The sequence below is a fragment of the Mytilus trossulus genome, chromosome 1 (genome assembly GCF_036588685.1).
Source record: "Mytilus trossulus isolate FHL-02 chromosome 1, PNRI_Mtr1.1.1.hap1, whole genome shotgun sequence".
NCBI lineage: Eukaryota > Metazoa > Mollusca > Bivalvia > Mytilida > Mytilidae > Mytilus > Mytilus trossulus.
This window is the reverse complement of record NC_086373.1, coordinates 26,127,711-26,153,922: the sequence shown is the minus strand read 5'-3', so window position 1 is coordinate 26,153,922 and position 26,212 is coordinate 26,127,711. Positions and strand designations below refer to the sequence as shown.

General features: G+C 31.2%; 1 protein-coding gene and 1 long non-coding RNA gene across 3 annotated transcripts in view; one reads left to right on the top strand and one right to left on the bottom strand.

Moving 5' to 3' along the window:
* The first annotated feature begins 1,222 nt into the window (after positions 1–1,222).
* The window catches only part of LOC134720439 (TBC1 domain family member 30-like), a 69,688-nt gene continuing 44,698 nt past the window's right edge, over positions 1,223–26,212 (top strand). Inside the window, exons 1-2 of one of the 2 annotated variants that reach the window (XM_063582836.1) lie at positions 1,223–2,080; positions 3,903–4,067. In XM_063582836.1, the coding sequence (XP_063438906.1) occupies positions 1,729–2,080; positions 3,903–4,067 (517 nt within the window). In that variant the 5' untranslated portion in view covers positions 1,223–1,728. Of the gene's footprint in view, positions 2,081–3,902; positions 4,068–25,081; positions 25,761–26,212 lie in introns of those variants that run through there. The other variant, XM_063582837.1, reaches the window with a different exon arrangement.
* LOC134720475 (uncharacterized) lies at positions 7,798–24,947 on the bottom strand. Its single transcript, XR_010107750.1, has 4 exons — positions 24,338–24,947; positions 10,122–10,226; positions 9,418–9,567; positions 7,798–7,992 (listed from the first exon to the last, which is right to left on the bottom strand). It is a non-coding gene; the product is annotated as an uncharacterized LOC134720475 (long non-coding RNA).

Sequence of the window (26,212 nt, the reverse complement as noted above, 5' to 3'; positions counted from 1 at the left end):
CCGGAATGCATGGTTGGGTATGGAACTGTTTAATTACGAATGTAACAATAATTATTGAGGCTACGGTTACATTGCGTTATAGTTACACGAAAAACAGCAATATGCGATTGGACTAGTAATTTATGTACAAAATAATAAAAGTTGAAGACATTTATTTTATATTTATAATACATACATATTTATTACATACAATTTCTTTACTGTATTTTTTTTTTTATTAACAATGACAGTTTCTACCAATCCAGTAAGTAGTTTTTAAAGCATGTTTAAGTCCGACACATTTTTGATGAACGAAATTACGTCCTCCATGGATACATGTACTTACAGAAGTTCCCAGTATTTAAGTTACAGTTAGCAAACTTTGCTTTTGATGTATCATTTTTTTAGAACTGCGTTAGTATAGCTGTATGAAATTTCTGTCTTGTTATGGTTTCAGTTTCGTTTAAAACGCATCCCACGTTTTGAATTGTTCACCCTAAACAAAGTCGGTAATAGGAATCTCTTCATCCATTGTTCAAAGTATAATGACAGTAATAAGAGACTAGTAGGTGACTTTTTTGTGCAGTTTTAAAATACTTAAAAGTGAAACCATTGTCTAATTGTTTAAATGTAAATATATTTCACTGATGTAATTGAATATTTGTAATATTTATATTCTATAAGCTGTATTGCTTTCGAATAAAGATTATTATTAAAAAAAAATTTAAACAACGTTTTTTTTAATAGAAACATTTATTATGTGTCATTATTACAAGTATTATTTAGTAAATATGAAAGAATTAAGCATTCAAATCAAGTGTACATGGCCTTTATTTATGTAACAATAACGTGATGTAACTGTAGCCTCAATAATTATTGTTACATTCGTAATTAAACAGTTCATTACCCAACCATGCATTCCGGCAATTAGTCTCCAATGTAACAATAATATTTTTATTATTGTTACATTTCCATGTAACCGTAGCCAGTGCCAATAAATATTTCACTGGCATTGATTGTTATTCATCTTCTTTCTGATTATAGGCTATGCAGTTTTAAGAAATGAGTATGCTTGTTGACGGTAGATTCGTATGTCTTAAGCTTTGAATAACCAGCTCTTTGCAAGTTTTTAAAATTCAAATGTTCTTGGAAGATTAAAGCATGTCCCTGAAGCGTTATTAAACTGGTACGAGACCGGGATTGCGTACTCTATTTAGTAATTATTCCGAAGTGGACTAGAATTTTTTGTAGTATTTCTGACAAGTATTTTACCTTTTTTGTAATAATTTACCCTTGAGTGACACCCCAAAAACCAAAAAAAGATAGACAAATTAGTTAAATTACCATTCTTTCATAAGATATTGCTGTTTTATTTATATAGCACACTATGGAAACTCTAGAGAGGTTACGATAGACAATGGAACTCTCCTGTCACAATTTTGTCAACAAAAACTTGCTGCACCAGATGTTACTCTATCAGATAACAGCGACACGTCAACCTTGGTTACTGGTCTCTGAGTGAAACTCAGTACCCTGTACATTGTTTTAAAAATCGGCCTATTGATATTTCTTATTATTGCTCAATAATACCCATAAAATGCAAAACAATCTAAAATAAATCTGAAGTAATGGTGCATAATTTCATGATTTGTTTATGTTTCGTAATGATTGCAGTTAGCATTGATTTACAAACATGAGTTTTTGTTTAATACAATAACAATGCCTTGAAAATTTCACTTGCATTTCGTTATGTCTGAAAGTGAGACTGAATTGGCCCAGGAAAGGTATATGTCAGTGCCAATGGGGTCAAAATCTAGAGACAATTATGGACATGGACTATTGGAAGGTCTAGACTTAAATTCTGAAAGTATGGATGATACCTTATTTGATTTGTCTGAGCAACGCAGTTCTATAGTAGATGATTTGCTTTTTGAAATATATGACAGATGGCATGATGCCCGACATGACAGTTTTGAGAGTGACACTTTCACGGAATGCTCAAGTACATCAGACATTTTTCCATGGAGGAAAAACTCAATACATTTTGACATAGAAGCCAAACATTCTGGAAAGCTTAATCGCTCAACATTGGAGTCACAAAGTAAGAGCACCTTCTACAATTTGTTTATTTTAGTACATCCACATATATACATGTCTTAAATTAAATAGCCAAACAATCTTGACAGTGTACATGTAAATGTAGATTTTGAATTATAAAGTCATATGTAAAAATAAATTTAGGAACAATTCCAAATCCTTTCAAGTTGTAGTTCTGTTTACATAGCAATTTCTATATACAATGAATGTATATATATTTATTGGTTGAACTATACATTGTAAGGACATGTAATTAATTAGCTGCAGAACTGTAGCTCTTAGGTTCATATGGTCCGCAAATAGTCAAAAAATAGCATAAGGACCTAAGAGCTACGGTTCAAACAAAACAAAACCTTCTGACATATGTACATACAAATGTATACATTGTACATATTCCAGTCTGTTACAGTAAACATGTTAAAAGTTAAATCATAAAATTTGTTGGAAATATAGTATGTCAATTTACATTTACATGATGTAAATAACAATAATGAAATGACAACTAGTGCTAAAGTACACATGTAATATAAGTAGATGTTATTTTACAAAATTTCCAGTAAAAAAAAAGAAGACCAGAAATATTTGTTAATTCATGTATACACAGGATAAAAGTATATGCTTCATTATAGAAAAAAACATGTACATTTTTAATAGGGGTCAAGATTTTAAAAATCACATTTATTTTATATAATATATGAGGGGGGATAGGACCTTTATCGGGACTCCGGGATCGGGATTGACCCTTTCGGGATCTGGGATTTTTTTTTTTTTATTTCAGGACGTCGGGATTTACTTTATTTAAATTCGGGACCTCGGGATTTCGAATTTTTAAGTCCGGGATTTCGGGATCAGGACCCCTCGTATCCCCCCTCATATATCAATTAAATTATTAGAAGATAACTATTACAATTAATTGTATTTTAAGCTTGGGCTATTTAGAATGTAGGTTTCAAAGTCACAAATAGAGTTTATCTTGCAACACCTAGCAGGGTTTGGTAAACAGATATTGTCAACTGTAAAACAAAGTATTTTATAAAAGTAATTTAAAATACAATTCAATAGCAAAGATCAGATGATCTAAAAATAGTTTTCTTATCTTGATTTCTAATCAGGTCAATCAGTAAGTGCCCAGATGTTATACAAACATTGCAAGCATGGCATATGTATATATGATGTTAAATCGTAACGTTATTTCATTGAAAAAGTCTAATTAGATGGATTCATTCTTATGCAATATTGTCAAAACTTTTCATCTCCAGTCTGCACTGTTAGCCACAAGTCTGATGCCCCAGACTAGTAAATATTGATTCTTACTAGCCTCACTAGTGAAAATTTTGAAAATTTTCAATATTCATATAAGGACAAGTTTTGATAATTAGTTTCCTGACTAGTAGACAATAAAGTTTTTGGAGAAGACTGCATCTCTATACATATAGTTATTTTGGCACTAAATTGTCATAAATAAACTAATCAGCAAAACTTTATTCTGTTTTTTTTAATCTTTACAGTCTGATGTCAAAGTTACTCAAAGGTAGAGGATTTTAGACTTTGGATATATGCTTTCAAATGCTTTCAAATGATATATATATTTTGACTGAAAAAAAATTCCGCCAAATTCAGGTTAAAAATTATAATTTGTTTTATATTAAGTAAGAAACTAGTTCTACACTCCAAAAATGCAGTAAAATGGCAGCTTATCTTACATGTAGTTACAAACTGGCAGACCATGGAATTAACACCTCAAAAATGTATGTAAAAAACGTTAAAAATCAATATAACAAACTATTTACATTAGTATTGTATGTATGTTATAAAACTCTTTTCAGGTTTAGGACAGGTCAGGAAAATGGTATCAGAACTGCAATACAGAAATAATTGTATGTCTGCTAGATTAGTAAGACAATTGAAGCGGCGTGAAAGAAGACTGGCAAAGCTCCAACATAATTTTGACATTGTAACTGCTGTTATACAAGCCTCTTCACAGAAAAGACGTGAGTACAAAATGATAACCTGAAAGAATTTGTATCAATTATTGGTATTTGAAACATTTGCTATCCTGGTATCCACATAAACCAGTACATATTACACCTATTTTTCCCCAGCAATATTGACATGATTGACTGAATGATGATTCATAGGCTTTATATATCAGCTGTTTTCTTTCTCAATCACATGTGTACAGCATAAGTCGATGATGAAATTTTTTAATGTTCCACTATTTCAAACAATTCTGAAAAAGATAACAGAATTTAAAAAGAATTAGTCTTCTTGTGCAAAAATATACTGTTTTGTACATACTTGTAAAATTCAATTGTCAAATGTACATGTATGTATTTATGATCATTCATAGGAAGTAAATATTCATGAATAAAAAGAATAATTGTTGATAAATTAAGTCTGTTTCCTCTACATTGCACTAAGCTTGGTTTATAGCTTTTTCAATAATAGGAAAATAAAAGATTCATAAAATGACTTGAGTTACTTCCCTTAGAGTAAACACGTTTTTTTAGTTTAATGCTTCAGGTTGTTTGTATCAAAAAAATTGTGATAGAAAATTGTTGTGTAATAGTGGTATATATATTAAAATAGGGGACAAGATAGGATTGATAATATTTCTACTTGCCCTTAAGCCAAACACATGTTCATTATTTCATTCTTACAAAATGTACATACACATGTAGTTCTAGTAGTATATTGACCAGCCTGAAAAAAACAAAATGAGATTTAAATTTGAATCACTCAAGATTTGAAAATAAAATCAATCTATTAATAATCTAACTTTCTAACTTGACTGTAAAGGTTTTATTGTACCTGTTACTTTTAAGACATTTGGCATAGATGGATAAATGGATTGTTTGTATGTATGTCTAAAACTGAATAACCTAGCCTTAGAACATATTTTTATTTTTATCAATGTCAGTTAAGGTGGTACCCAACACCTTGACTAAAATTGATTTGGATTGTTCAATTTTGACAAAATATTAACTTTGACCCTTTGAAAAAAATATTAGATTTAAAAACAAATGAATCAATCACTTTCTCAGAAAAAAAGGTTGGACACACTAATTTTGATAATTGAGAATTTTAATATACAGCGAAACATGATTAAAATGTTTAGCTTATTTTACAGAGTTATCTCCCAGTAGGGTAAGGTACAGGGATGGGGTAATGGTAATCTGTAATTGTAATCGATTGTAATTGATTACATTTTTTCAAGTAATCGACAGTAATCTGTAATCGAAGAGATTTTCGATTACATGTAATCGTAATTTAATTGATTACAGCAAAAAATTGGATGTAATCATCGATTACTTTCGATTACATTTCGATTACTTTAGTAAAATAGTTGATGAAAAACAACCTATTTCAGAGGAAAATATGTATGCTATCACTTTTAAGTACAGATAAAATATTATGCATCAACAATACTTCAGAGTTAAGCAACTGCCTTATTTGTATCTATTGTCTCAATATGACAGATCCCCTACCTAAATTTATATATATCCAGCTTTTTAAAACAAATGGATGTATATGCTTGTCCATTGTTCAAGAGCTTTAATATTTAAATAAATTTGAAATAATAACATAAATCTTAAATAAGAAATGTGTCTGTCTTTCCTTAAGTTCTGTACTGCATTTTGAAAAGTAGTATGTTTATTTGAATTATATTTCCTGAAAACAACATTTTCAATCAGAGTTGAAATTAAAGCTTATAATAGATAATCAGTTGATTTCTTAAATGTTATGATATACATGTATATAAATTGAATTAAAAAAAGAATAAAAAATCCTTCTAACATTAATGAACCAACGGCAACGCATTGCAATTCTTTTTAGAAATAGATACATGTATCCCTATGACACTATAAATATATTTTGTATATAATTTGATTGGAGAAGTCAACAAATCTTAACAATATTCTTGCCTTTCCTAATAAGATGATCAGAGTCTTCTAATCAACAACAAACATAGCTTGTTTTAATTTCAATTATCTTATGTCTAATTAAGAAGGAAATTTACAGTATTCAGCCCCAGGTTATAAATTGTACCCAAATGGCAGTTAAATAATCTGTAATTAGGGTGGTTATCCAAACAAAAGGTTTAAATTATGCATGTCATTATAAAAATAATTTTTGATCTTAAAAATTAGCCGAACTAATTAATTATTCTACTTTTCTTTATATTTCCTTAAACATTATAATTAACTATGCTAAAATATGTTTTTTTTCTAAAAAGTGAGAACAAAAAGGCTAACTGAGGTCAGTAAGAAAACAATTAGTTATGAATAAGTGATTGTTGCAATGTGATGACACCTTTCATTTATGTTGACAGTAAAAAATTCAAGATTTTTAAAATATTTCTAATGTTCATTAAGAGATTTGATCTAAAAAAAACCAGCTATACTACTATTAACTTATAGTTTAGAAACAATGCTTTAAATGATGCATTTGGTAAAGTTCTTAATTTCCACTATACAAATATTGAGCAATATAATTGTGATTATTCATGCTATTTTTTTTGAGAAATGTTGAGCATATATTTGACAGTAATCGAAAAGTAATGTAATTACTTTTGATAAAGTAATCGATTGTAATCGATTACATACCAAAATTTGAGTAATCGATTATTAATCGATTGCACAAAACTCCTTCATGTAATCGATTAATAATCGATTACATTTGTCAGTAATCGTGCCCATCCCTGGTTAGGTACTACTTTAATGTATTGGCATGCACAGTTTTATAATTAAATTTACCTGGTTTTCTTTTGTTTTGATCTGATGAAAATATAAACTTTATATTTTTACATGACATGAAGTTAGCGAGAGACATAGAAAATCTACTCTAAGGGAATTCTCATGTTCAGAAATAGTTAAATCCACGGTATATGGGATGAAAGTCTTAAATTCCCCTGTAAAACATTGATTTCAAAGAATAAAACTGCCTCACTCTGTCACTCAAAATAAAAATTGAAGAAAATCCCATATTTTATAAATGTTCCTTGTCTATTATATAATATGTATGCTCCATGTAGTTTCTGTGTGTAAAAAAAAATTGTATAATGGCTCTTAATGCATGCTACTTAATATTATTTTTAACTGCAAACCTTAACTTTATGATACATGTAAAATGTATAAATACATTATCATCAACTTTAAACATAATTGATTCAATATTTTTTATAAATACTTAAAAACACAACTGTATTTATAGATTATCATTGATCATCTCAACAAGATTGATTTTCTAGCATGAGCCGGAACCTTGAAAGCGAGAAAGGCAATCGAGTTGAGATGACCAATGATAATCTGTTTATCGCTATTTTACCTATGAATGCGTTGTCAATTTCATGTCAATTTGGTTAGCAATGCCACCTGCCTGCTTTGTTTCTAGCGATAATTTTCCATCTTAAGCGAAAAGCATGATATGAAAAATTATCACAAAAAAAGATCAAAGGAAAAATGCACCAAATAGCAATAAATTACATTATTATACCATAGAGGAATAGCATGACTAATAATGTAATTTTATCAGTCCAGAGAACATTTACATTTGCCAATATTCTTTTGAACAAAATATCACTTTAAAAGTGACAAGTTCATATGAAGCTAAGTTGATACATTAAGGCAACATTTTCCTAAAAGATCTTTTTTACACTAGTGATATTTATTGGCTATTTGGCCTTCAGCGTTGATAGAGTTGTTGTCTTACCTTATAAGAGCTTTCCCTCACAGACCTTGAAAAGATAATTCTATCTTCATTGATTATGTACGCTGCAGTTGTTTATTTGATTAGGAAACAACTTCATTCCTGTCTTTATAGGTTGTTGATGTCCTTCCAGGCATTGATTTCATAAGCTATGTAGTATATTTATCCACCTATTATCACTGCTAAGAAATGATACCTCTTCCAAACCTGTGAAAATGAACATAAAAAGTCGATTAAGTTGACATATGCGTGAGAAAGCTCAACTCTGTTGTTGAACTTCATATAAAAAACATTTTTACAATATGAATTTTTTAATAAGATCACTATCACTTATTAATATTATTATTCAAACCTGACAATTCAAATATTTTACTTGCTTGGCTAACACCGAGCAGCAAGCTATAAAGGACCCCAAAAATGACTAGTGTAAAACCGCTCAAACGGGAAAACCAACTTGATTGTATTTTTATCTCTACATGTATGCTTTGGACTCTGGTTTTGTTCGTCTTTCCCTGACTAGCATTTTTGTTTGCTTCCATAGTATTGTCAGTTTTTCTATCAAGGTTAGAGGTTTCTATGGGCGCAGCTTCCTCCACCAAAAAAAACTTGCCTCCACGAAATAACCCTATTGTGGCGCTTAAAGGGAGTTTGCTTCTCAGTTTCAAAATAATGAACTTTTCAAAATACTAGTTTATATTGATAGGAGATAATAGAGAAATCAAAAGAGCCAAAAAATATATAGGTGAATGTGCTTGTTTTCGATGCTTGTATTAGCCATTGAAATTTTGACGGGAAAATTTTCTCTCTTGACTTCTTATAGCTTTATCATTAACAAGTTTAAGTTCTCAAAAACTTGAAAAAAAATAATGGCTTATCATTACACATGTAAAAGATTTAACAAAAGAAAAATTGGGGTCAATGTGCAAATTTTTTTAAAGTATTTAAACAGATAAAACCAGAGGATTCTGAAAATCTGACAAATATCACAAAACATGACAATGTACTTTCTTAAAAGTGGCTTTAAAACATCTAAAATCAACAATCAATTGTTTGCTACCATGGTATCTTTGGATAAAAAACAAAAAGTTAAAACATGAAAAGTTTCATATTTGTAAGCAAAAACATTGAGGAGAAAGGAAAAAGAAAAGGTCTTTTATTGAATTTTACACCTCAATCTGAAAGTAAATCTTTATGGCAATTTTAAACTGTTCAGCATAATATTAAATCATATTGTTATTTGTTTTGCAGTTTAGGGATTAGTGTAAACATATTGCAAATGTATTAATCAAATTCAAATTAAATTATGCACAATTTGGTATGAACCTATGAATACAATTGAATAACTACTAGGATCCAGAAACAAGCTGTTAACTTATATTAAAAAGTTTCCTATTTTATATATTTTTATAGTGTAGGAGTTAAAATTGAGAATGGAAATGGGGAATGTGTCAAAGAGACAACAACCCGACCAAATAAAAAAACAACAGCAGAAGGTCACCAACAGGTCTTCAATGTAGCGAGAAATTCCCGCACCCAGAGGCGTCCTTCAGCTGGCCCCTAAACAAATATATACTAGTTCAGTGATAATGAACGCCATACTAATTTCCAAATTACATGTTTGTACTTGCTTACTTAATTCTTGCTTCACCATATGGCATACAGGGCAAGGACAAGTTTCCTCCACTCTTCTCTGATGTTTGCTGTTCTTTCCACTGTGCCCCAGGTATATCCCATTTTCTATGGTATGTCTCCATGTTGTTTTAGGTCTTCCTCTCTTTCTTACTGTTTAAAACAATATCAATATTTACAGTCAATAAAAAATGCATTGTTTTTGGTCAGAACTCCTAGACCAGAGGAAAAAAGAAAGATTTTGGATTCATTTATTTTTGTGGGTATCAATTTTCGGGGATTGAGAAAAAAACAGCATTTTGATGGATATTTGATTTCATTTTGCCAGTGTCTGCATACAGAGCCTATAGAAAATGTGTAATTCGTTGAACATTTGAATTGGAAGTTCAGCTGTACCCACAAAAACCATGAAAATAGGTATCCAACAAATAATTATGAATCCACAGTATATTCATTGGCATCTGCAACGTCAGCAATTTTTAAAGTTAATGATTGTGTTAACAATTCATCTTATTTATATCAGTAATTACTATTATAAAGGAAATTGAGCTAAAAGAGAATAATAATTTTCCTTTGATTGGGGAATAGGAATTATGTTTGATTGTATCTATAAGTACATGTACTTAAACTAGTTATATCTTGATAAACATATTTGATTATAGACATTGCTTATGTATCATTAACAATAAGGTGTAACTTTTAATTACCAGGGTTCATGGAAAGGCTTCTTATGACGCAGCTATTGTTAATTATGAGCATTGATTTGCTGTTGTTTCCAACTTTTCGTCACCTTATATTGACACTTTATACATCTGTGAAAATAAAATCAATTCTCAATTTAATATGATACATGTACTTATATCTGACATACATGTATGTATACTGAAAATATATTTCTGTATGCTTGATAAGCACAGATTTAAAAAAAAAAAAATCTCATGTTTTAATCTATTACTGTGAAAGATTCTTTGGAAATGTTTTTCTTAATTAGATTAATGATAATTTGTTAATTTCAAAACAAACCCTATTTTATTGCAATTTCAACAGACATTGAGCACTGCATGTCTTTGAGAGACTTTGTTTTTGTTTAACTGTATAAGGTCATAGCTTATTGAGTATTTATCATGACTTTGAAAGCCCATACCCTTTCAATGAGACAATTTCCCAAATAAGGTTCTCTGTTTACAAGCTCAGTATTTGAAATTCTTATCATTCATTATCACTGAACTAGTATATATTTGTTAAGGGGCCAGCTGAAGGACACCTCCAGGTGCGGGAATTTCTCACATGCTACATTGAAGACCTGTTGGTGACCTTCTGTTGTTGTTTTTTTCTATGGTCGGTTTGTTGTCTCTTTGACACATTCCCCATTTCCATTCTCAATTTTATTAGTTTTATAGTTTTTATACGATTCAAAGGTATTTTTGGCAAACCTGGAATCAGAAATTTTTCTTTTTTCTGGATTTGTTTTATCAAGTCCTGGGAAAATACTGGAAAGTTAATTTAAGTTGGACCCCTTTTCCTTAAGTATAATTAATTACCACAATGCCCCATTGAAGAACTGTAAATAAATATATCACAATTCTTCTCCTGGTGAATGTAAATAAGCTGATTTGTCTTAATCATTATAATTTCAAAAACATTATTATTTTCAAAAGTAGGATACAGTCTGCACCGTTAGCCACTCCTCCAATGGCCCAGACTAGTAAATATTGATTCGGCCTAGAGAAAATTTTCAAAATTTTATATAGTAATAAAGGGACATTGTTTTGATATTTAGATTCAGGAATAGTAGATGTAAAAGTTTTTGGCGCAGACTGAGGATATCTTGTATCAGAAAGCTAATAAGTTATTGACTTTGTGTATTCTGATACAATGCTAAATTACTTAATCGTGTTATCAGTCAATAATGTTTGTTCATGGTCATTGTTGTGGTGAGGGAACACTAAAAATACATTGGCTTGATTATATGTGGAAAGCTTTCCCTATAATACAGAGTAAAATATTGCATGCGGTTAACATGAACATTCAATATAACAATAATTATATTGTTTTAAGGGAATAATATATTTTTTCCTATCGTTAACTTTTATATTGATACTAAAAAAAAATTTGTTTACGAAAATATAGAAATAAGTTAACAGTAACAGTTATGTAAACGGGAGGACACATGTTTTTTTTTTTTTTTTAGTAAATTTAGAGGATAATAAACTTAGAATACTACTGTTGATTAACTTTATGTGCCATTTAGTTGTTACTCTCTTCAGCATATAACCCAGCATCTCTATTTGTTAATTTTTATTAACTTTGCACATGCATATATGTACATTGCATCTCATATAACCAATTCAAGTGCATTGTATTATAATTCATGTCTAATACTCTGACGTTTCAAGAGCTACCCAAATACTTGAGCAAATGTTCACATTCCTATTAATATATAGTAAAAACTCATGACTGTGTTTTCACTTTTAAGATCCAATATTTGTGATGCTCATGTTTACATGTACCTGACTTCTTGAAATGATCAGCAACCTTTAAGTTTAAGAACAGTAATGGGCAGCTATTTTAATTGTAAAAGATATAATAATAGAAATTGTATGAGCTATTTGGTACAAGAATCTAGTCCCATATTCATTTATGATGTTTATGCCAGATTACAACAGCAGGAACTGCAATTTCTGAAGAGTCACACTATTTGATGATAGAATTCAAATTGTTTAATTATGGAATTGTAAATTTGGTGAATGAAATATAATGTTGTAATAGTACCGGTATGTTGATGAAAATATTAAAAAATAAAGTGTTGGCATGATACTTATAAACTCATCACAGATACCAGGACTAAATTTTACATATACGCCAGACATTATTATTGTACATGATGTATATGTGTATAAAAGAACTGTAGTAAAAGAGTTTATTCTGGTCTTCAACCAAATATTTTTAGGTTTTCCTCACAAATAATAATTCCTAATTAAAGTTTCCAGTATATAAAAAAGTAAATATGATATGCTATGAATAGATCAGAAGTTTGGAAAAATACATTATCAGATTAACAAGTATAATATGAAAATAATCTTATCATCTCTTTGTATACACCAAAGATGTTCAAAATGCAAAATTTATGGCAAGCGGTTTTACTATTTATTCTAACTTCAAGATTTCTAATAAACTTTATAAGATATCTAATAAACTTTATATCTCATATAGTTTTTAAGATATCTCATATAATTTTCTTTATAAGATATCTTATATACTTTATAAGATATATCTTATAAAGTTTATAAGATATCTTCTAAAGTTAATCAGATATCTTCTAAAGTTAATCAGATATCTTATAAAAACTGGATTATATAAGATATCTTATAAATTATATGAATTTCTTGAAATTAGAATAAATAGTAAAAAGGCTTGGCATAAAAATTACCTATTCAAATACATGTACATGTACATGTATAAAGAAATCAGACAATCAGCCATCAGAAAAAAAGTTTTGAAACTTCACACCAATGGATAGAGTAATTAATTGTTCACACAAGATGAATCAGTGACATTTCTAACAGAAAAAGATTGAAATTGGAAAGAAAGGAAAATTTAGTTAGAAAAACATGGAATTAATAAAGACATAAAGATTGTTGTGTAAAAACAATAAAACTTGTGGAAACAAAATTGCTGTGGCGGCAAACTGTAACAATCACAAAAATTAATCAGAAACAAACTTATTGAAAGTTATTAATACCAAATTGAACAGAATAATTGAGTAGAAACAGAGCATCTTCAAGACAAAATGGAAATGTAAAGAAAACACAACAGGAAGCGAAGTATGACAAATGAATTGGATTTTATACAGATATTGCCAAGAGTAAACAAATTCAAGTAGCATAAAAAATAATTGAAGGTACTATTCATCTTGATTTATTGTTCAGAAAAAGATACAATTGCAAAGTATCTGATGAACTTGAAATTGAGGTTGTATGCAGAACTTAAAACAAGATGACTTGAAATGAAAGGAAAAAGTTTCAGGTGGCATTGAATACAAGGGGGTTACTGTATTATCGGAGGGAAAGACCAATGCTAAAAGAATACTATTTGAGATGAAATATAAGCATATCTGTAAACCTATATTTATCAAATAATTTAGAATGAACTCGATGAAGTCTTAAAAAGGTAACCAAAGCTAGCATGAAATGTTTTTGGCAATCATAATAAGAAACTGATCAGGAAAAACTTCAGATTATATATAAAGATCATTGCAGACAGAAAATGGTAAAATGAATAGCAAAGACCAATATGAAATAAATATGATAAAAGCAGAGAGGTTATTAGAGACAATTTTATATAGGAATAGATTACCTTAGCTGTATTTGACACAACTTTTTGGGAATTTTGGGTCCTCAATGCTCTTCAACTTTGTACTTGTTTGGCTTTATAACTATTTTGATCTGAGTGGCACTGAAGAGTCTTATGTAGACGAAACACGTGTCTGGCATATGAAACTATAATAATGGTACCTTTGATAACTATTATCACCAACAGGTAAAGCTCAAAATTGTTTGAGTCTTGATAAATCTAACAGAGGCTATCACAGTTCAACTATCTATACAACCAAATACTTGCGATAAACAAAATACTGCTTATGATTGCTACAAGTATTAGGAAAACAAGTTATTGAGCATTAGCAGAAGCAAATCTATTAGGATTTTATTACATTTTTGAGATCTCAACCCCTCATGTACAGTGTAATCTCACAACTATAAGCAAGTTTATGTTAAAAGACTAGATGACTTAGAGGGAATTCAAAACAACTATTAAAAAGGAAGAACACCTTCCACAACCTTGAAAAAATTATGAACAATAGAAGAAAAGGAACATATTCAGTCGTATTTCTAATCATGCAGAAGGACTAACACAGATGTGGAATTTGGCAGACAAAAAATATTGAATTTAAGAAACTTAGTGAGCACGCTCACATACCCCATGTCCCAACATTGTCCTTGGAGAAATTAAATAAGTGTAAGAAAAAAAAATTGTATAAGAAAAATTAATTTCCTGCCAATATGCACATCTAAACAGTCTGTCCTTATTATCTACAAAATTTCATGAAATTCTGTTGTGTGGTTTCAGAGGAGTTGAAATGACAAACTGTTGCAGAAGTACATTGATGCAAATAAGTTCAAAATGGTGTAACTCCTAAAAAAAAAATGATGGGTAATTTCCTGTCAATATGCATATCTACGTAGTATGTCCTTATTATCTTCAAAGTTTAGTGAAATTCTGTGGTGTGGTTTGAGAGAAGTTGCGATGACAAACTGTTGCAGTAGTACATTAAAGTAAATAAGTTCAAAGAGGCGTAACTCCTAGAAAAAAAATTGAATCGCAATTTCCCTTCGATATGCACAACTACATAGTATGTCCTTATTATCTGAAAAGGTTTCGTGAAATTCTGTTGTGTGGTTTGAGAGGAGTTGCGATGACAAACTGTTGCAGTGCAGTACATTAAAGTAAATAAGTTCAAAGGGGCGTAACTCCTAGAAAAAAAATTTAATCGCAATTTCCCGTAAATATGCACAACTACATAGTATGTCCTTATTATCTGAAAAGGTTTCGTGAAATTCTGTTGTGTGGTTTGAGAGGAGTTGCGATGACAAGAAACAGGACTGACGGACGGAAGGGTCAAAAACATTATACCTTCCGCAACTCCGACGGTTGCGGGGGGGTATAATAAACTCACAATGAGAGTGCTGAATAGATAATTAAAGTCTTAATTAAATAACTTTTATGTTGAACATGATCACCTTCAAGTTATTCAGGAAACTGTTTAATGAAAAGAACACCATGACTTGGTTTTATGCTGACCAATTTTTATTTTCCTTTGGTCAGAGTTATTTTAAAACAAGAATTAAATCGAGGTTCAAGACAGAATCTATAAATACAATATATTTTTCTGTTGTTCAATTCAAGTTATTCAAAGTGACAGAGTCTGTCGAACATTAAATTGCTTATAGATTCCCCAGGAATTCTGTGTTTTCTGATGATATTAAAAGTCTAGACTATGAATTGTCAAAGATATTACTGCCGTTCATTCTGGTCAGATGAATTCGTGTATATATCAAGCCTGCATCTGAAGTTAACTTGACATAGTCTGTTCAGATAAGGAAATATGCAGCCATACAGTAGTGTCTAGATTATATGGTACATGTAGTTATAAATTTCAGTTATTCTCAATATAGATTCGAAGGTAATACATATTGTAGAGTAACTTTTTAGTAATTCAGAAGAAGCATGTATTCTATAATGTTGTAGTGGTTAAAAAAATGGAAAAATCCTCTCAGGGATTTACTGCTGTCAGCCTAATGAGGATTGATAAAGGAAACAGCAGTTTGCCGCTTTTTAAAAGTCATAAATCCAGGTCACAAACCAAAACAGGCGGAAACGCATCAACTGCAAGAGGGAAACAATTGAACAACAGAAATACTGAACTGCAACAAAAACAAAAACCATCATACATGTGATATGTGATCCTTTTGATAGAAGTTTGCCTGACTAGCTTATAAGATATCATTAGTAAGATTGAAAGTTTATTAAAAATTGAGAGGCTGGAATCTAACATACCTGCAGGGATAAGTTTTCACCATAATAAGAAATAATAAAACGATACCTTTGTAAACCCTTGAAAAAATAGATTGACGACATCATCCTTCTGAAATGCCACAGAAAAGAAACTCAAGGGAAATGGCTGTAGGGAAACATGTAAAAAATAGCAAGATTTACTGCCAGCAGAAAAGTTCTGATCTTTGAAAATTTGTCTTGTAAGTAAAATAATAGTCAAAGATAAAAAAATCTTGATGCAAAAGATAGAAATATCTGTACAATATGTTGTCCAATTTGAGCAGGATGTCCAAACATGAATAGTATAAAATACTTCAAAGACCAATACTGACAGAATACTGCAAATTAATCTATTCATCTTCCAATCGAGGAGTCAATCAGATATTGAGTTTAGATACTCTAGGTTAATGAACAGCTAGAACTTTCAAAGTTTGTATCTATGTGGTTTCTGTCCATGTCTGTGTTCCACCGTTTATGAAGCTAGGAAATATATCGGAGGTATGGTGTACCAATGTATTTTGGTGGCTGATACAAATGAGTATTTGAAACATTCCAGTTTTGACACCTATCTGCTTGATGTATTTTGCTGTATAATATCGGTTCCTGGTGCTAAGAGAGTGGAGCAGTTTGTGAATAGAGACTTTCGACAACATTTATACTAGTTGTGCATTGTTCCTGGCTCTCCAGTATTATTCTTGTGATTCCCATCATATATATATAGTTAAAACATGTTCTTAACACAGCAAGAGTTGCTTGTAAAGTTTTAAACCACTATTGTTCAACTTTATGTTTGCAATATAGATGATGTCCTCTCAATAACTACTAGTAAATCAAACTTTTGTGACTGCAAAGGACGCATCTATCCAATTTTTTTTTAGAAAAAGGATACCACAAATGGTTCAGTATGCCTCATATCTCGACTTGCATATAGAATTTGACAATCAGGGTAGCTATAGAACAAAACTTTAAGGCAAACGTGAGTATTTTAGCTTCGTTATTGTGAACTTTCCATTTCTATATAGCAACATTTTAGCAGCGCCTGCATAAATGAAGTATATATCTCTTAGTTGAACTGATAGTTCAGAGCTTGCTTTCTGTATCATCATTTCCTTGAAATAGGGTTGCTGCCTACCATTAAGGTTATTGAACGAATGTTTATAAAGGTAAAATTGAAGATCCTTTCAAATGATTTACAGACACCATTACTGGTTAATAGCTACACGTGGTACAGAGGACCACGCCTGATATGTTACAAATATCGTAACCCTATCTCGTCCTCTTCAGCCTCGATTTTGACATCATCTATAAATGAATCTTGTCATCGAATTTGAACTGGCATGATCACTGAAGACTATGGTCCCCACATGCGGAGCAGGAACTTCTTTTAAAATATCCTTTAAGAGCAAAAGAGTTCAAGCCATCATCTTGGTTTTTGAGAGGTTTGTGTTGACTCTTCGCGACCGAATCTTGTGGTTTTAGCTGTCGTCTCGTTTGTGGTTTACTGCCAGAACAGACCCTGAATAATGTTTAGACCAAGGTACTTCACACTTCTAACGCTTTTAGGGTGTATCCGTGCAGGTGCTAGTTTGTGTCAATTGATAAGTTTTTATACGACCGCAAATTTTGAAATTTTTTCGTCGTAAATTGCTATCACGTTGGCGTCGTCGTCTGCGTCGTCGTCGTCGTCCGAATACTTTTAGTTTTCGCACTCTAACTTTAGTAAAAGTGAATAGAAATCTATGAAATTTTACCACAAGGTTTATGACCACAAAAAGAAGGTTGGTATTGATTTTGGGAGTTTTGGTCCCAACATTTTAGGAATTAGGGGCCAAAAAGGGCCCAAATAAGCATTTTCTTGGTTTTCGCACTCTAACTTTAGTTTAAGTAAATAGAAAATAATGAAATTTAAACATAATGTTTATGACCACAAAAGGAAGGTTGGTATTGATTTTGGGAGTTTAGGTCCCAACAGTTTAGGAATTAGGGGCCAAAAAGGGACCAAAATAAGCATTTTTCTTGGTTTTCGCACCATAACGTTAGTATAAGTAAATAGAAATCTATGAAATTTAAACACAAGGTTTATGACCATAAAAGGAAGGTTGGTATTGATTTTGGGAGCTTTGGTCCCAACAAAATAAGGGGCCCAAAGGGTCCAAAATTAAACTTTGTTTGATTTCATCAAAATTGAATAATTGGGGTTCTTTAATATGCCGAATCTAACTGTGTATGTAGATTCTTAACTTTTGGTCCCGTTTTCAAATTGGTCTACATTAAGGTCCAAAGGGTCCAAAATTAAACTTAGTTTGATTTTGACAGAAAATGAATAAATGGGGTTCTTTGATATGCCAAATCTAACTGTATGTAGATTCTTCATTTTTATACGACCGCAAATTTTGAAAAAAATTTCGTCGTATATTGCTATCACGTTGGCGTCGTCGTCTGCGTCGTCGTCGTCGTCGTCGTCGTCGTCGTCGTCGTCCGAATACTTTTAGTTTTCGCACTCTAACTTTAGTAAAAGTGAATATAAATCTATAAAATTTTATCACAAGGTTTATGACCACAAAAGGAAGGTTGGTATTGATTTTGGGAGTTTTGGTTTCAACAGTGTAGGAATGAGGGGCCAAAAAAGGGCCCAAATAAGCATTATTCTTGGTTTTCGCACAATAACTTTAGTTTAAGTAAATAGAAAATAATGAAATTTAAACATAATGTTTATGACCACAAAAGGAAGGTTGGTATAGATTTTGGGAGTTTAGGTCCCAACAGTTTAGGAATTAGGGGCCAAAAAGGGACCCAATTAAGCATTTTTCTTGGTTTTCGCACCATAACTTTAGTATAAGTAAATAGAAATCTATGAAATTTAAATACAAGGTTTATGACCATAAAAGGAAGGTTGGTAATGATTTTGGGAGTTTTGGTCCCAACAGTTTAGGAATAAGGGGCCCAAAAGGTCCAAAATTAAACTTTGTTTGATTTCATCAAAATTGAATAATTGGGGTTCTTTGATATGCCGAATCTAACTGTGTATGTAGATTTTTAACTTTTGGTCCCGTTTTCAAATTGGTCTACATTAAGGTCCAAAGGGTCCAAAATTAAACTTCGTTTGATTTTGACAAAAAATTAATCGGTTGGGTTCTTTGATATGCTGAATCTAAAAATGTACTTAGATTCTTGATTATCGGCCCAGTTTTCAAGTTGGTCCAAATCGGGGTCCAAAATTAAACTTTGTTTGATTTCATCAAAAATTGAATAAATGGGGTTCTTTGATATGCCAAATCTAACTGTGTATGTAGATTCCTCATTTTTGGTCTTGTTTTCAAATTGGTCTACATTAAAGTCCAAAGGGTCCAAAATTAAACTTAAGTTTGATTTTAACAAAAATTGAAATCTTGGGGTTCTTTGATATGCTGAATCCAAACATGTTCTTAGATTTTTGATTATGGGCCCAGTTTCAAGTTGGTCCAAATCAGGATCTAAAATTATTATATTAAGTTTTGTGCAATAGCAAGTCTTTTCAATTGCACAGTATTGCGCAATGGCAAGAAATATCTTATTGCAAAATATTGTGAAATAGCAATTTTGTTTTTAGTTAGAGTTATCTTTCTTTGTCCAGAATAGTAAGCAAGAAATATCTAATTGTAAGAATTTTTTTTATTTGGAGTTATCTTTCTTTGTCCAGAATCAACTTAAATCTTTGTTATATATACAATATACAATGTATATTCACTTTTTACTACCAACTGATAAAATAAAATAATCTTTACCATTCAGTGATAACAAGCAGTTTTTTTACATCTTAATATTTTATGATGTATTTAAATGAGTAGTAATTGTTGCAAACTCCATTAGAAATTTTAATTGAAATTAGTTTTGGAATAAGGGAAAGGGGGATGTGATTAAAAAAAATGGGTTCAATTTTCTCATTTGAAATTTCATAAATAAAAAGAAAATTTCTTCAAACATTTTTTTGAGAGGAATAATATTCAACAGCATAGTGAATTGCTCTAAGAGAAAACAAAAATTTTAATTTCATTAAAACACATTCATTCTGTGTCAGACACTTATGCTGTGTCAACTATTTAATCACAATCCAAATTTAGAGCTGAATCCAGCTTGAATGTTATGTCCATACTTGCCCCAACTGTTCAGGGTTCAACCTCTGCGGTCGTATAAAGCTACGCCCTGCGGAGCATCTGGTTGGTCCTGTTTTCAAATTGGTCTACATTAAAGTCCAAAGGGTCCAAAATTAAACTTAGTTTGATTTTAACAAAAATTGAAATCTTGGGGCTCTTTGATATGCTGAATCCAAACATGTACTAAGATTTTTGATTATGGGCCCAGTTTTCAAGTTGGTCCAAATCAGGATCTAAAATTATTATATTAAGTATTGTGCAATAGCAAGTCTTTTCAATTGCACAGTATTGCGCAATGGCAAGAAATATCTAATTGCACAATATTGTGAAATAGCAATTTTTTTTTTAATTAGATGTATCTTTCTTTGTCCAGAATAGTATGCAAGAAATATCTTATTGCACAATATTGTGCAATAGCAAGAATTTTTGTTAATTGGAGTTATCTTTCTTTGTCCAGAATCAACTTAAATCTTTGTTATATACAATATACAATGTATATTCACTTTTTACCACCAACTGATAAATTAAAATAATCTTTACCATTCAGTGATAACAAGCAGTTTTTTTACATCTTAATATTTTATGATGTATTTAAATGAGTAGTTATTGTTGCAAACTCCATTAGAAATTTTAATTGAGATTAGTTTTGGAATAAGGGAAAGGGGGATGTGATTAAAAAAATTGGGTTCAATTTTTCTCATTTTAAATTTCATAAATAAAAAGAAAATTTCTTCAAACATTTTTTGGAGAGTATTAATATACAACAGCATAGTGAATTGCTCTAAGAGAAAACAAAAATTTTAAGTTCATTAGAACACATTCATTCTGTGTCAGAAACCTATGCTGTGTCAACTATTGAATCACAATTCAAATTTTGAGCTGAATCCAGCTTGAATGTTGTGTCTATATTTGCCCCAACCGTTCAGGGTTCATTCTCTGCGGTCGTATAAAGCTACGCCCTGCGGAGCATCTGGTTGTTTCGTGCAGATGTGGAAGGTAATATATACCTGTAACTTCCATTTTGTTTTCATTTCTAGAGTGGATTTATGAAATTGCAGTTTGATGCATTCGCTGGTCCATCTAATTGGGCGATTAATTAGACTGTCAGCATGCATTAAAAATGTTTTCACTGAAGCAGAGACATATATACACATATATGTATATATGTCTCTGACTGAAGGGAGTTGACAGTATCGGGATGTTTATGATTGAGACAAGAAAGAGCAGAGGTGAGACGACACTACCCTGTGGAGCTCATACAAATACCCCTGATTTGTCTCCGATGTTCTTTCGATGTGTGTGTGTGTTTAGTTCATCTTATCAAGGAAGTTCTCAATTCATTAAAATGTACATTTTTAGATACCTTAGTCTTGAAGCATTGAGAGAATCGCGTTACCTGATTGACAAACTATTTGGGTTATACATCAATATGTTGAGTATTGATATCTCGCTTGCTATGAGATCCTATGACATGAGCTGTGGCAAACATATGAATGGCTGGTGTTATTGTCGAGTGCTCAACTAAGTTTACCTCTATCTGGAAGTAAATTTTGTTTTCTCCGAATTAAGAACTAATGACAGTTAGGTACCAAACGATGATTTGTACCTTTGTCTACCATAAAGTGGGACACAAGGGGTGCAATATTATTCTGTAATCTTGGATCTGTTTCGTCTATTAATTGACAAATGAAAGACCAGAAGGATAATAACTTGGTCTAAAATGAATAAAAGCAACGCCTGGTAAAAGGTGTATAAATTATAACTGAGCATGTACTGTTAGGCAAACGCTTTCGATCGTAGTTGTTGGCGTCCAACGAGTTTTATGGTCTAATAATCACTGTATCTAATGTCAGCTTAGCGAGTTATCTATATCATCAGAATATTACTAAACCTCCTGCTCTCTTTTCCAGACAAATTTATTTGAACTACATTACCATTCATAAAATAGTAAAGAATTGGCTTAGTATTAACTAAACAATCAAGTTTAATGATTTCGGTCATTCAACAAAAATCCGTCTTTTTTTAGACATCAATGATGTTTTGTTTCCGGTTACAGATTGTTTGACACATTGTCGAAGAAAACGTGATCTGATATGAAATTGATTTCAAATCAGTTTGACGTCACGAACCGAGATTTTCATTGACTATTCCGTTTTAATTAAACTACCATAATCGGATGTCTTCTGAACCCTGATATCAGTAATGTGTAGAAGCTGAGTCAGATTTGACTTTTACTATCAATTGAATTATATCTGGAAACATCGATTGGAGGTTTAGAGACAATACGAAGACATATGGTCATTTGACATGATTTTCGGGGGGATCCTATTATAGATGCATTTTTTAAAAGTGGGTCATTGTATATATTTAGAACATTTTTAAATATTCGATCATGGCAAAAAAAAAATGTAAAATACTGCGTAGAACGCGATGGCTATTATTATATCTATGGTTAAAATTAAGTGTTTATAAAATAACAAAGTATCTTAAAACTGAAACGAATTTCCTAAATTTTTTGGCCATATAATTATCATTTGGAAGATGTTAACCAACAAACAATTTCTCATATTAATTTCTAACACTTTTGGAATTAAAAATTGATTATACTTTTCATCTTAGTCCGAGATTGCTGCGACGTCTCTTTTATTTCAATTGATAACTTGTTGGAACCGTAAGACGAGGACCAGAGCAAAAATGGAAATTGCAGACCTAGAATTGAGGCAGCAAGTTTCTAACTCAAAATTGTAACAGATCCAATTCAAGTATATATCTTTGTTTAGACGAATTATATACTTGTTTATATATATTATATCATGATACATTATTTCGATTCATTATACAGTTTACTCCACGAATATGTATCTTTTCTTCACATTAACAGACAAATGCAGCTTTTGCTTTTCTGTTTATTGTACCTGTCTAACGTCTCTGAAGGGTGATCGCGTACTCACCTCGAGTGCGATAGGTCATGGGTTCGACCCTGGTTGAGTCGAACCTGACTGGTATATGTATTTGCTGCTTCTCCGCTAAACACGCGGGATTATAGATTATAAGACTATTGTAAATAGCTGAGGCGATTTTTGTTACAGAATTCTAACCATTTAAAAAATGTATCAATTTCTAAGATTGCCATGTTTGTTTATTTGATGAGACTTGTGTTGTTGATCTGATACAGGACCAACACGACGACTTTAATGAGTAACAGTAGATTTTGATGAGAGGAATTTTCTCACGCATCGATGTTCGATCGACAAGTTCATTGACTTTAGGAAACGCGAAGTAAATATGATGAAATTCAAATCAGCGATCAAAGACAATCGAATACGATGGCTTAATATTTATGAGTACTTTGTGTAAATACATGCAGTCAATGATAGCATACACGAAAGGAAAACAACCGTGTGCAGTATTAACAAGGAGACACTACTCTTTTTATGTCCCATTTTATGGGCATTACATTTTCTGGTCTGTGGGTCCGTCTGTTTGTTCGTTTGTCCGTTCTTCTGTCCGTTCGTCCGTCTGTCCCGCTTCAGGTTAAAGTTTTTGGTCGAGGTAGTTTTTAATGTTGTTTGGAAAATTGGAGGTCCAATCAACTTGAAACTTATTACACATATTGCTTATGATATGATCTTTCTAATTTCAATGCCAAATCATAGTTTTCACCATTTTCATGGTCCAATGAACACAGAAAATGATAATGCTGATGGGCCATTCGTGTATTTAGGAAACATTCTTGTTTCTTACTATATTCATCAAAGAGTTGTCACATAGAATCTTCAATTGGTTGCGACATATTTCCCAATTTAATCCTGTGGTACCGGAAAACAAATGACCTGTTTGAAGGCAGGCAGACTATTTTGAGTGTTACGTTAGCGTGTGCATGATTATTTCTAACGCAAACATCCATCTATCTGTATAATTGAGATAACTTCTCTTTCAATTGAAAGTATTTAAACGAAAACGACTAAAAAGATGATACATTGATAAAATACTTGCAATAGAATACAAATATAATGGAATGCCTCTGAACTTTTGTATTTTTGTCATACCATACTTCAACATCAGTTCTTCAAAAGTTTAATAATCCACTACAATTTTGGAGGGAGAACAAATTTGTGAAAGAAAAAAAATAATTTTCAGCACAAATATCACACGGTTAATCTAAATTTCCCACCTACCTTCGAACCGAGTTATATCTAACGAAGACTATATTTGCTCCAGCTCCCATCAGCCTTTCGTCTCTTTATTAGCGAATCTGCTTTATAAAGTACACGTATCAACTTAACTGGTTCCATGTTGAAGATAAACTTCTAGAAACGTAATTGGTTTTCGAAATAAGGTTATTGTAGAGGATAGTATGGTATCTCTTCTTTTGAAAAGCAAATGTTTTGCCAATTAATTTCTGGCTCTGGTATGTGGCAGTGAACTATTTTATATGTCTCCCTGTCTTTGATTACTTCGATTCATGTCCCACGCTAATTAATAATTCCTTTTGCTGTTGACAGTTTTACCCAAGGTGAAAACAGAACATCATTTCGAGACCCGAGTGTCATAAATAATATATGAAGTGTAATTGTTTAATAAAGTTACAAAACTTAATCACAAATGCGTGGACAAATTCCTTTGTGTCGCTGGAAGAACTTACTGTTTTCCTTGTAAAAGGGATAAGTTCCTTAGTTGGTAGTTTCTAGTAACGTTGATATTGTTTTTGAAAATATTGTATTTGTGAAGATTAGAATAAACTGAAAATGTCAAAATACATAACCATGGTTACTCACACCGACGCACTTTTTCTTGAACGGAATTTGTTTTATCGATTAGAAAATTAGACTCTCTAATCAATGGTCACCTCCTACGATCTCTTCAAATCATTCCAATAGTTTTATTGGAATTTGTTTCCCACGAAATAATTAGTTTATCAGTCGTTATTCATGTCGACTCTGACATTAAGTAGTACTCCGAACAGGTAAATGCTACCCGGCCTTTCGGAATCAGATTGACGTAAATGAATAAGAAAGGTGTTCGTACGCTAATTCTACAGCGTTGTTATTTAATGGTGTTGGCATATTGATTTGGATGTTTTTTCTTATCACAAAGGAGTTCAATATTCCAACCCTCAAAACTGTTTGATGACAAAGATTTTTCATCATTGATTAGTAAACAACGAAAAATGTATTTACATTTGATATTATTTATAGTAAAACTGCAGGGTTGATTCCAGTATATTGATACAGTTGAACAGACTTTTGATTAAATCGTGGACAAAAGAAGTGTATTTACATCTTTATATGGAATATTACTTTAATTATAATTCAGAAATACAGTTTGGGAGAAAATCAATGAATTGTTCCATTGGATATCTACGGGATATAACTTTACCGATATTTTTGTTTGGTGTTTTTGTTTGTTCTGCTTAAAAGTAACATGTAACTAACTTGAAACGATGATCAAAGTTGATAATCAATAGAGAGCTGATTTAATTACATTATTTTCATTCAAACTCTTAAGAGGATTTTACATGAAATTCGGAAAAAATGAATATTTTCCAAAGTTTTAATCAGGTTCTTTCCCCGAAGCACTCCGAGAAAACGAAAAGAAAAGGTGAGTTTTTGAATTATAAGACTTTGTGTCTTTGAATAGAAAAATAATATGTGAGTCCATCAGATATATATGTTCGTGATTTGATATAATTTGAGACTAACACACGTATCTGTCGGTCTCTGACGATTTTGCAATTGTGTTATCGAAAAAGGATTCTGTTACTTCCAATTTTTAGACATAATAACATAAATAGTTTATTTCGAGATTTTTAACAGGACTTATCTATAATTCTGTCTAGTTTAAGATAATCTTTTTTGTGCACTTATCAAATAGTTTTCATTTTAATTGATCTTTCTATTGAATATACTTCTGTCAAGGGTTAACGCCTAGATTCACACATAGGTTAAAAAAATGTTGATGCGCGAAAAACACATAAATGTTATCAGTTATGATTTTTGAATACTAAACAAATTATAACATTTACAAGTAAGCTTATATTATTTATTTATTTT